We start from the raw sequence: 13,574 nt of genomic DNA on the forward strand, positions 1-13,574 counted from the left end.
AAAGATTTTAAAATATTTTAATTAAAATCAGAGACTATATTAAATTCATAAGGAATATGAATACATAGGAATTGTTTTAAAGTAACAAAAGAAATCTAACAAAAAACCCTTATACTTTATTGTTTCTAAAAACATTTTCCATTGAATTTGTGATAATATAATCTTTCTTTTGGTTAAGTTTATTTAGGCTGCTGATCCTGAAACAGTAAAAATTTCATTTCAGTTCTCTGCTGATCATTACCTAATAATTCAGCATCATTACTTTTTAATTCATACATATATATTATATGTGTATAATGCTGAAATTAACAGTAAAACACAAAAGGAGAAGTTTATCTTTGCTCTGTGCAATTCAACTCTAAAGTGTGACAGATCTCAAGCCCCCCTGCTTCTAGATTAAATATTACCTAATTCTTGTAAGTTATATAACCCTTATTTCATTTTTGTTTCTTCTTTCTTGTTACTCTAATATAATTCAGTAATTCTTTTAAATGAATAATTCCACATGTGTATATTAAACTTTCTTTTTTCAACATAATGAGCTAGGAACTGATTACTTGGTTGTTTTTGAGTGTATGAAACTGAAATATGAAAATGAGAATACATGAACTCACCAAGGTGATTTTCATAGTAATTAGCATTATAGGCAAAATCCCTTTAGTAATAGACTCCAAAAGGCATCTAACTTTATTTGTTATAACATAACTTTAAAAATAACTGTTAAGTCATTAAAATTACATTTGTAATCTCTTAAATTCAGAGATGAAATGGAGATGATAGACAGTTTGTAAATGCTATGAACTCCATAGAAAATGTGTATGTGGGGGGGGGGGGACAGGGCAGAGTCATTTATACATAAAGGAAAATGTGTAAATATTCCTTTCCCCTCTGCCCACTCTCCTTTTTTCTGTTTTTGTTCTTTGTGTTTGTGAGTTGAGAAATTAGGTGGATTTTGCCTAGGAAAGAATGAGTTTTTTATTGGAAGTTGAAGAATAAACAGTTTAGCTATAGGTTAATTCTTACCACTCTACAATCTGAAAAAACTGTAACCTTCTTTGTTATAGAGAGTTACATAGGGAAAAGAGTCTGAAAAAAATCTACAATAACATTTTTTCTATAGAATTTATTTTTACCATAGCACACAAGAATTATTATTTTAGGCAATTAGAGACTTCAACCAGACATTTTTATTTTTGTATTTACTTTTAGTAGAAAATAATAAATGATAAGAAAACAAAGTGATCGTAAGGGTTTAGTAAAAAAAATCACATGATTTTGTTCAAAATATATTCCGAGTCCAGAAAAGATTCAGCCCAATCTCTTAATCCTTTAAAGGCATCTTTATTAGAGGAATGTACAATGAAATTTCAAGGTTAGGAATTGCAAAGGATTCTGAGTCATCAAAGAAATAATGAGTTACATTCACTGTGTTATATTGAATAAAATTGATTATTTTAGAAGAATTTCAACAAGGATATTAAAAAAAGCTGTCAGCTAAATAGAAGATTCAGTTAAAAACATTTTTGAGGTCTTCCAATATAAGCTTTTGCTATATTTGTAATCATCATGGTAGTATTTTGCCTGCATTGTTATTGTACAATATATGCAGTTCATTTTTTAAAACCTAAAACCACCACTTCAACTATGATTTTTTAAAATATGTATCCTCCCATACTATTCAATAGTTTTTTTTTCCTGGTTGGATAAAAGCCAAAACATAATAATTTATGATTATATTGTTTTAAGTGAAGTTGAGCTGACTTTATGATGAGAAAGGCCAACTACTTTGTTTCATAAAATAAATTCAATTTTGTAAATTATCATTCAAGGTAGTCTATTTAAACCATTTGTCAGGATAGGAATATATTCCAAGTGGACTATTCAATATTTTAGAAAAGAGTTAGAAGTAATATGACATAATGAAAAGGACACAAAATTTGTAGCCAAAGGACCCAGCTTTGAAACTCAGATTTGCTTTTTACTAGTTGGCAAATCACTTTATCTTTCTAGGCTTTATTTTACTCCTCTATAAAAATGAGGGGCAATTGGTATTAAAGCACTGGTAAAGTCCTTTCAAGTTCTAAGTCCTGTGAGTTTCAAAATTATTTTTTAGATTTAGTTCTTTTATATGCAGCAAAAGTAATCTGTTCATTTAACAGATGAAAAAATCAATGTATAGAATAGAGAGACATATTAAAGTAATATATTAGGAATGTCAAATATGTCTCCAAAGTGTCTTAGTTAATATATGCTGCTTATTTCCATGTATTATAACATGAACAACTTGAATTTCTTTGTGAATAATATTGTTTAGCTATAACTTTTCATAAACATATAGTAATGTAATATTGCTCTTAGCTCTATGGTTGTGCTTTTATATATTATTATTTGGTTTTATCTGTTATTACATCTCAAAGTAGTCTATTAATAGATTGTTATATTGAATTTTTTTTCTACCCCTGTTAGCCAAAGAAGTAAATAAGTAGAAATTTAAAAAGTATATTTAAAATACAATTTTAACATTTAAATGTTCATTAAGTTCATGCTGTAAACTTATTCTAAGGTATAGTTTATGAAAAAGATTATGTTTTAAAATGACATTTTTTTCTCTTAAGAAACCCAAAGACATATCATTGGCATGGATAAACAAGTTTAAGTCTTGAATTATATATGCTTAAATCTGTGTTCTTACCATGCAAAAGGAACTTATCTTTAATTAAATGTGGTTTAGCCGTTTAAAAGATTTTATATAACCCATGTTAATCTATTAGTAATTGTTGACCTAGATTCCAGTTTTTGATGTAATCCAGTTTCGATAGTAAGTGACTCGAGTATAGACTCCAGGCTTATTTGGAAGACCACATTCATCTCCCCAGCTCACGATTCCCACAAGGAACCAGATGCCTCTAGAATCTGAACTAACCAATGGTCCACCAGAGTCACCCTAGAAAGAAAAGTAACACACAAGTATTATCATTCATCATATGTTTTATTCCTTTTACTAAGACAATAGGAAATGGAGTCATAAGAGTAAGGAAAACCAGATATATCCATAGCATGATGAATTCCTAAATTATGTGGTTTTCTGTATCTGTAGAATTTTTTCAAAACAATTTCTTCAAATTTAGTGGTTCCTAAATATGTCTTAGAATGAAATAACAGAATTTAATATTTGAAGGGAACTTAGCTGCCATGAAGTGCAATGCTCTTTCCCCCCTCCCCCCAGTATATCATCTAATAAGTCATGTTATTGTCCATGAAGCCAGCAAGGAATGCATGTGTAATATTTCAACCTGCTAAAAATCTGCTAATTTGATTGTTACAACTCAAAAGGCATAAGGTATTAACAAGAACTTCTACTATCCCAAGTTAATAATCATTTAAATAGAAGAGTCTAAGGAGTCTTTAAAAAAAAAAAGTTATACTAATAGGTACAAAAGTATCATTTGGCTCTATTTTAGCTTCTGATATGGCCAGAGAAAATGATTGGTTTCCTTTAGCCTGTGGGTCCTGTAAGTCATCAGGAGCTTTACCTGAAAAACAATTTCTTTGCTGCTCCATTGGAAATGCTTCTAATAATTCTGTTGTTGTCAAGTAATTATAAGACAAGCGTTCTTAACTTTTGAGGAGAAGAGGCTCTGGACACTGTCAGCTTGGCCTATGGACCTTTCTTAGAATAATTTTTAAGTGCATAAAAGAAATGTGTAAGATTATAGAGAAAATCAATTCTCTTGAAATATAGTTAAACAAATATTTTTAAAAGTTTGTGGATTCCAGATTCAGAACCTCAGCTCTAGGAGTACCACTTTGAAATCAATTAACAGAAAGGCTACAAGCGTTTTCATTAGGCATGGTGTAATGATAGTAAGTGGAAATGCATTAGAACTGCTCTTTGGGAGAGAAACTGCCTTATTCTAGTTTGAAGCCATACTTATTCAATGGTAAGTCTCTTTTTATCCTGGCCAGATTCCCCATTCCACTGAGTACACACAGGTGACACAGGCCAAGAGTTCATCTACCTCCTCAAAGAAATCTTTATTCTCCCAGAAATTACAAAGCATGATTTCTGGGATGTGGACCGGAAAGGGCAGATTCCAAAGGAATCAGGTCTATGCATAAGACATTGGTATTCTATCGGTGACAAACCACAATGTTTGAGTCCTTAACCTACTTGTTCTGCTAAAGCAGGGATGAGTAGCCAGACCTGATTATCATTGTGAGGACTGCCCACACCGGTTTTTATAGAGGTGGGCAATAATAATGATTGACATTTATCATAATTTTAAAGTTGGAGAGTACTTAACATATGTGATCTTGCTTGAACCTTGCAAAAACCATATACAGTAGGTATTGCATAGATATTATCATCCTCTTTTTAAGAGAAGAAGAAACGGTAGCTCTGAAAAGTTGTTGCTTGTAAGTGGTCGAGGAAGGATTGAAACTTTAATTTTCTGATTCCACTCTTTTTGCTATACCATGTTCCCTCTCTTACTCTTATCCCATCTCATACCTGTAAATTTTACTATCCTAATGGAGTTACTAGCCCTTTTTATTATATTTTTATTAAGTTCATTTGTTGCTTTTATTGCCAAATACCCATACATCTGTTTCAGAGAATATGTATCATTAATAGAGATGCCAGGGATTTATCCATTTGTACTTAGGACATTATATGAAGTTGACTTTTTGAATTCAGTAATATTATAGGAATTCATCTTAGTTTGGCTCTTTAGTTCTCAGCAAAGACTTTTTTTCTTTCACTTTACTTTCTATTTTTCCTTCTTTTTCTTCTCCCCCTTTCTTTTCTTCTCTATTTTTCACCTTTTCCCTTTCTTTTCATTGCTTTCTCTTCCCTTCCCTATTCATTAAAGTAAAAATAAGCAAAAATCAGCATCCAGATCAAAGTGTTACTAGTCTTTTTAAGCTTTCATCTAAATGTGGATAAAAGTTTTGAGAAGACCCTTTAGTAATTCTTTAGAGTAAAACATTTGTTTAGGCACGCAATAATATCAATTCAGATTATGTTCCACCCATAAATTAGCTGAATTAAACTGAAATAAGTGCCGTCAAGTATCTGAAATGATAGTGTACAGCAATCAATATTTTGTAAACAGCTGCCATTGGATTGTGATTGCTATGGTACAGATATGAGACAGCAAGAGCTTTGATTCATTTTGGGATGGAATCTACCACCTTCAAGATGTTTTTTCCTGGATTGAACCCCAAACCCAATTTGGAACCTTGACCAAAACCTAGGCAATAATCATCTAAAATTAAGTAACTGGCATCTTATGTTAAGTAGCTTAGAAAATGTTATATGTTTATATAATTAAAACTACTTAATAAGTCATTTCAGGCTACAATATGCCTTTTAAAGAGTATTTTAATGTAAGCAGTTCTGTACGTGTCTAATGTAGTGTAGCCAGGATAATATAATGACTACCTCCTGAAATAACAAATGATTTTTCCATAGAGTGCATACTTTATGCGTGTGATAATTCATGTTGAAGACTTGCCAATAAATCTACAGGCATTTATAAAGTTCCTGGTATTTGTACCATTTACAATGATACAAATAAAACAGTCTCTGAAATTGGGAAGCATTCTCTTCACTTGGGGAAGATAAATTTGGCAGAAATCAAAGAATGAATTAGAACTCATGAAAAGATTGCATTCCTCATGGCCCTCTATTAGTATACATTAACTGAAAAAGCTTCATAGACCATCTAGTTCAAACCCTTCATTCTATAGGTAAGAAACTGAGGGACATGGAGGTTAAGCATCTTTATAAGGTCACACAAGTAAATGGCAGAGGTTGGATTTTATCTCAGGTCCTTAACCTCTTTCCACTTTTTCTCCTATATCATAGTACTTCCCATAGTAATTTCAAAACACAGGCTAAGCAGTATCCCTCACATACTAGAAAGGGGGTATTGGTGAGAGAAGACCTTTTTATTAATACTTTTAGTAGAGGTGACAACTATAAGTAGGGATTTGGCTGGTTCAGGGCAATACCTTCCATGTTCTTCAACGCTTATAGATGGAAATTTGTTGTCATGAACAGAGTACAAAAGATTTCATATTTTGATGTTCTGCATTTTTATTTATAAATTTGCTATATCCTTATTCAGAAAAATGAACCTTATGAGAAGATTAAGATCAAAGATGAAAAGCATGATGGTATAAATGGACTTCTTGAAGTATACAAAGTTCTTTTCTGATGATGACATTCTTAATAACTTAGAAAGCACTTTCCTCAATGTCATCTGTTATTTATGTGACCAAACGTCGCTCTAAAACCATGAGGTAGTGTATGTTAATTGGTAGCTTCCAATCATTGAAATGTATTAACCCAAATTCAGAAGTCAGTAACTGCTTGACATTCTGAAAAGCATCCTCATGCTGATGAAATCAGTGCTATGGAATGTGTTTCCTGCTTCTGCCCTGTGCTGAAATGCCAACATAGTTATGGGTGGGCCCTATTATGACTACTCCTGACAGAGCTGTACCCATCAGGTTATGGACTTAAAACCTTTTCCTATCCCAGAATTCCTTCTGGGCTTCAACATTATGGCACAATGGGATGATATCAAGAAAATGTCTCTGCTGATTCTGGGATGTGGTGTAGTGAGTGCTGGATTAAATGTCCTTTTCTTGGGAATATATATCCTTATAGGTCCAATAAATATTGGAGGTGCCTTCTTTGCCTCCTTGAGTCAGAGATATCCTGTACAATGTCTCCCCTGTCCATCTAGAATGAGAGCTGTCCATCTAGTCCAACCCCTTTATTCTATAGATAAGGAAAGTGAGGGACAAGGAGGTTAAGTATCTTTATAAGGTCACACAAGTAAGTGGCAGAGGTTGGATTTTATCTCTTAGTTTCTTTCTACTCTTTCCACTATACTTCCCATAGCTATTTCAAAACACAGGCTGAGCAGTCCCTCAAACACTAGAAAGGGGGAAATGGTGAGAGAAATCCTTTATACTAATACTTTCAGCAGAGCCGACAACTATAAACTGGGATTTAGTAAGATGTAGATGGTAGAGGTTGCTTAGTATTCCTAAAAAAATACTTAATCTGCCTTCTCCAACTATTTTCTCTAAATGTCCCCCATGCAACTATAAACTGGGATTTATTAAGATGTAGATGTCATAGGTTGCTTAGTATTCCTAAAAAAATACTTAATCTGCCTTCTCCAACCATTTTCTCTAAATGTCCCCCATGCACGGAATGCTCTCCTTTCTCATTTTTGCCTCTTGACTTCCATCAAGTCTCCTTTAAAAGCCCAACTTCTATAGGAAACCTTTCTCAACCCTTCTTAATTTTAGAGACTTCCTTCTGTTCATCATTTCCATTTTATTGTTTGCACAAGGTTTTTTTGTTTGTTTGTTTGTTTGTTTTTGATGTTCTGTCCTCTACTAGACTGGGAGTTGCAGGTAGGGACTATCTTTTGCCCTTCTTTGTATCTGCAGTGCTTAACACAATTCCTGGCACATAGAAGTATTAAGAATGGTTATTGACTGGTTGACTATAGGTTGGGGTGGAATATAATAAAAACTTGTGGGACATAGGAAAGATATATAGTGAGAAGGGTGGTTCCAGCTGGTAGGCTATATGACTGAATATCTTTGTAAGGGAAATAGGACATCTGTGCCAATTTTAGGGAAGATCCATTGCTGTGAATGTCAGGATAAGAGGGTCAGACGATGTACTATAGTCAAATATTCCTGACATATGATATTCATTGGCTTTCTATTTTTGTTACTTTAGATACTTATTGGGCAGATATATATCATTCTAGGCAGCATTTAACTTTCCAAGATAGTCAGCAATCCGGCTATATCTCTTTCATCATTTCTTAAGCCAGGATAATATTCAGTTAAATTCAAATAGCATAGTTTATTCAGTCATTCCCAAATTGTTGGATATCCCTTTAATTGAATTGAAGACTACCATTTTTCACACAGATAGATAGGTAACCTGCTAGTTATATTCTCTCTATTTTGCTTCTGTCTCTTATGCATTTGGTTTTAGGGATATGGAACAGGAAGTAATCTTAACTAACACTATTCAATTAAAGCAAAGTTAAACTGGATCTGACTAGATACTCTATGAACTCATTGTCCTCATCCCCTTTGCTTGGAACTCTTTCCCTTCTCACCTCTGCTTCCTTACTCCCCTGGCTTTCCTCAAGTCTCAACTTCTGCAAGAAGCCTTTTCTGATCATCCTTAGAGGTAGTGCCTTTTTCCTATTGATTATCATCCTGTATTATCTCGTTTGTACATGTCGTTTGGAGTTTGTCTTTTTCATTAGAATGTGAGATCCTTTAGAGTATGGACTTTTTTGCCCTTTTTTTTTGTATCTGCAGCCATTAGCTCAATGCCTCGAATATAGTTGCACTTAATAAATTCTCGTTGACTTGATTTGACTCAACACAGCTTTATTTACTTATTTCCCCATCCTAGTAATGTTATGTGGGGGCTCTACAGCAATTAACCCATAGCCACAAACTTAGACAGACACATTCATGAGTACCTCCTACATACCACAGTGACAGGGGAATGAAAATTGCCTCTAAAACCGCTATGATGCTGCTGTCACTGGAGTCATGTGCCTTCCAGGGTCCACCGGTCCCCCCTTCACAAGCATTCCTCATTTACCACAAATTCCTTGCCACTTTACCTTGCTACTATCATCTTATTCTCCTTATATCAATCTTTTTCACAACCAAATAATAACTAGTTTCTATCTCTGTTGCAATTTGTATATCTGCCTTCTTTCTACTTTCTTTAGGATCTATTAATTCCTCATCAGCTTATGAGAAACAGAAGTTAAAAGATTTACCTAATCACTCAGGTCTTAAATAGCAGAATCAATATTTGAACTCAACTTTATAGTTTAATAACCTAGAGCAAAGCTTCTTAACCTGTGGGTCATGACCCCATAAATGAATATGGGCATCACAAAATTATGATTTATCATCAGTAAATGTTTGATCTGTGTACCTTTATGCAAGAGATTATGTAAAATCTTCTTGGGCAAAAAGGGGTAATGAATGGAAAAAGTTTAAGAAGTCCTAACCTAGAGGAAGGCCTCCAGTAAATAATTAGTCCCCTAGATAGAACTTCTTGGATAAGATGAATAGAAATTACTTAAGATGAGTAAACTTGTCTGGATTGTGGTCTGCACTGTTGTTTTTGTCAGTGAGATTAAGGTTCCATTGAATTATTGAAGTATATTAAGGTGAGTAGGGATATTATGGCATAAATAGAGGAAGACTGAAGCTGGGAAGACCCGAGTTTCCTCCTTTGAAATATATAAGTTGAACTACTTCCACGTTTAAATCTATGATTCTATGGTCCTCATGTATTAATACTGAAGACAAACCTAGTTTAAGAAAACTTAAATTTGGAAAATATATTTTGTCATCCATAACATGATGTTGGGTGAAAGAATCTTTAAGGATCTTTCTAATACACTACAAATTTGTGTTTTTATGGATCCTAGAAAAAAATTAATATTCATGAAATATTGGAAATTCTAAACTTGATGACATGGACAATAGCTTAATTAATCAGCTATTGGCAAAGTGGGATCACTTGGGACCTTGCTAAAACCTTCCCCTTAGCAAGAGTATTGAGTTGATTATTTCCCATGATATGGATGCTACTAAAGCTTTAATTGATGTAGTTTAAGCTTCTTATTTTCTCTCAGAGCATGTTTCTAGTTTTCAGTTGAGTTGGTACAAAGTCAGGTCAAGAGAGAATGACTTCCATTTCTCATTTTAATCTTAATTTAATTGTAATTAGAAAACACCCTACTAGGAGAGGCAGTCTCATGTAATGGATATCCTGTAAGATCTAAGTCAGGAAGACAGGGATTCCCAATCTACCTCAAACACTTACTAGCTGTGTGACCCAGGGCAAAGTCAACTAACTTTTCCAAACTTCAGTTTGTCTATCTGTAAAATGACCTCTAAAAGGTCTTCCAACTCTAAATCTATGATTCAATATTTCTAGTAAATTTATCGTTCTCAAAGAACACCACAACAAAATTTCTGTTGTCAGATTATTCTGACAGTAGGATTCTCCAAGACACTGATTCCTAGTGGTATGAACCAGTCCTTTCAGAAGACTTTATATCACCCCTCCCTTTGAGAGGATGAGCAAGAATTTTTCTATAAGTAGTATTTAGCAGTATTAAACAAGGCCTCTCTGTTATATTGAAAATAGTGACTGCAGCAGCTTTGGCAATAACCCTTGTGAGACAATATTAAAGTAGAATGTTTTACTGATACTACAATAGGAATTGGCTTTGACTGGGAAGATTTTTGGATGTGAACTCAACAGAAAACTTGATATGTATCCTACCTCTGATGGCTACAAGCTATATGACCATGATCATGCAAAAAGTTCTTGGCAATCCCTAAAATATTATAAGTGCTAGTTATTGTTGATATCATAATGTGGCATAGTAGATAGAAAGCCCCCAAGCTAAGGAGATCTACCTAGTTTCAAGTCTTGTCCCTGATACATAATGACTCTAAAAGAGTTGCTTAATGCTCAGTGCTCAATGAAACTATTTTAAGATTCTAAGTTGCAAAGAAGTTGTTCTCTTGCATTGTTAAGGGAATTTTTTTATTTGGGAATTTCCTGTATGAATGAAGTCAAGTTCTAGTCCTTGTCTACCCTATTATTTTAACATAATATGTATGAATACTATTTTAGATATTTACATTTCCTAAAAATTTCTGATTATGATTGGATTCAAAGACTTTTTGTATTGGGAATTTCCTATCCCAATGAAATCATAAATCAATCTTTATTTCATATTAAAAGTTGTATGTAGTAGATTCATGATTTCATATAAACCCCAGTGTTGCTGCTTCCTAAATGATCTCTATAATTCTTGCCAGCTCAATGTTTGTTTCTCCCTATGATTTGGAGAACTACAGGATGAATTGGGTGCTTTTGGAAAGGGAAAAAGTAAGTGCTAATGTAAAGGATGTCAATAATCAGAGACAGAGAAAACTCTTTCCAACAGGATCAATGAAACGCAGGATAGATAGATAGATAGATAGATAGATAGATAGATAGATAGATAGATAGATAGATGCATGGATAGATAGATGAAAGAAAGAAAGAAAAAGGAAAGAAAGAAAAAAGAAAGAAAGAAAAAAGAAAGAAAGAAATGTAATTCAAATCATAGGGAGACACAAACATAGAGCTGGCAAGAATTATAGAGATCATTTAGGAAGCAGCAACACTGGGATTGAATCCATGCTCTCTTATTCCCAAATCAGTACTGTATGTTATCTCAGTATTTGTCTCACTAACGTGTAGCTTGGTGTGTCTCAGTAAGCTATATAACTTCTGCTAGTTTCAGCAACCTGCTAAAATAAAAAATTCAGACAGTTTCCTTCAGAATCCACATTGAGTCAGATCAATAATATGAGACTTTCCCAACAACACAGAAGAGGCAGAACTGTTGAAAAGCCAGGGTGGAGCCCCGTACCTTATTCAAAAGGACATATATCAGGAAGATACAAATGGACGTCTGACAGCTATCAGGAAGATGCCCAGTGATGTACGAATTCACAAGACACCACTCTGACAGGAATCGGTAGACTTAGTGCATGGTTACCAGAAGAATCCAGTAAGACACTTCAAGCACAATAATTAATTCTGAGGAAACCCTCAAATTTTTACATAAGTAAAAAACAGTTACTAAGTAGTAGTTAATCATTTAATTGATATAACTGAATTATGGTGTTCTTTGAACATTTGCCATCTAAAGCTATTTTTGCTATACCAGTATTTAAGATATTGATAATTTCTGTCATATTCTAATGTTTATTTATTTTAGAATATTTAAGTATTATATCTATGATTAACATTTGGTTCAGTTAAGAAGTGGCCATGAAGAGGTTACATTTTGAAATCCACATAGTAGGAAATTCTATATTCAAAACAGAATTTATTCCCCCCCCCAAATTTTGCCTAATTTACCTTCTCTATTACTTAGAGGACAGTATTTATAGATGGCCCAATATGTCTTGGCAGGAGGTAACTAATCTTCACTATTAGACTTTCCTTGACTACTTTCACCTTTTCTTGTACTAGGGAGACCCATTTATACTTTGTGAATATGTCTGTATGTTAATGCAGGCAAATTCTTATTGATGTGGCAACCATATGCATACACAATTATTCTTATTTGTCACTAGAATACATACAAACATGATGTACTATCGGAAGGCCATTGAGACATCCTCTGACCTATTAGGAGCATCCCTAGCAATTCTAGTAATTAGGTAAAGAACTCAAAAAATTTCTGTGCAAATAGCGTGGAAAGTACCTTCAAATATTTTTGAATACCAATTAAATCGGGGCTAGGCAATAAATGGGACTTTGGGCCATAAGACCTTTTTGTAGGATATCTAGTAGAAATACCACCTCTTAGGAGGGGACAAAGACTGTGACATATTTAGCTACCACCGGGAGAAGGAGCAGGGTTAAGGTAAGGAAGAACTCATTAGTGAGATTCTCACATACCACAACTCTACTTCAGATCCTACTCCACTTTAGTCTGGACTATACAACAAAAGATACTTGACTTCTTTGCCTCATGTCTTTGCCTTCTCTAATAATTTTTTTACATACTTGCCAAAAGGAGTTTTCTAAAATGTAGATCTGATCATGTTATTTTTCTGCTCTTTACTCTCTTTTTCATTTTTAGGATCAAATGGAAATTTCTCTTTTTTTGGCTTTTAATGCCTTTTACAACCTGGCCCCAGTTTGTTTTTTTCAGTCTTATTATAAGTTACTCCTTTTTACACATTTTATAATCCACTTAAACAGGCCTTCTTGTTATTTTTTCCACACAAGATTGACTTTTCATTGACCGTGCCTCCCAACCTCCCACACTCCCCTTTCTGTAATGCACTTTTTCCTTACCTCTACATCTTTCAATCCCTAGTTTCTTTAAAGACTTAGCTCAAGCACTACTTACTCTTAGAAAAATTTTGTACTTATTTTGTATGTACATAAACATATGCATGTGTGTATATATTCACATATATGTTCTCTGCCTAGATTGAATGTAAATTCCTTGAGTGGATTATTTTTCTTTTGTCTATCTCCAATGTCTTTTACAGTTCTGAGCATATAGTAGGTACTTAATGAATGCCTATTGAGTAATTGATGATTGCAGCATATTTTATATACGATTCTTTAGGACCTTTTCTTTCATTTCCTTCCACTTATAAGTTGTCTTTATGCTTTTGAATCTCATAAAGTTAGTTTGTCATAAAATTTCATTATACCCTTGACTAAAAGCTATAACCTATTTTGCTAGGAAGGTGAGCCCAAATAATAAATATTTTTTCCAGCTAAGTATAAATTTTGAAAAACATTGCATTTGGGACTGATAAGATTCTCTTTTTTAAAAAGCCTTACCTATCCAAATTTGGAGAAGCTTATCTCTTGACAGTTGGCAACTAGTATTCACAACTCACAAAGATCATATATCAAAGTCAAGAGTGGTTATTATTTTTGACAGTTGAGAGAGTAC

The 13,574-nt window shown here is 33.5% G+C and overlaps 1 protein-coding gene across 1 annotated transcript in view; it reads right to left on the reverse strand.

Annotated features, from left to right (window-relative positions):
• Positions 1–2,728: 2,728 nt before the first annotated feature.
• LOC141547262 (transmembrane protease serine 11C-like) overlaps positions 2,729–13,574 on the reverse strand; it is a 73,973-nt gene continuing 63,127 nt past the window's right edge. Inside the window, exon 10 of the mRNA XM_074275744.1 lies at positions 2,729–2,944. Within this exon, the coding sequence (XP_074131845.1) occupies positions 2,783–2,944 (162 nt within the window). The 3' untranslated portion in view covers positions 2,729–2,782. The remainder of the gene's footprint in view (positions 2,945–13,574) is intronic.

Source organism: Sminthopsis crassicaudata, chromosome 6 (assembly GCF_048593235.1).
Source record: "Sminthopsis crassicaudata isolate SCR6 chromosome 6, ASM4859323v1, whole genome shotgun sequence".
Lineage (NCBI taxonomy): Eukaryota > Metazoa > Chordata > Mammalia > Dasyuromorphia > Dasyuridae > Sminthopsis > Sminthopsis crassicaudata.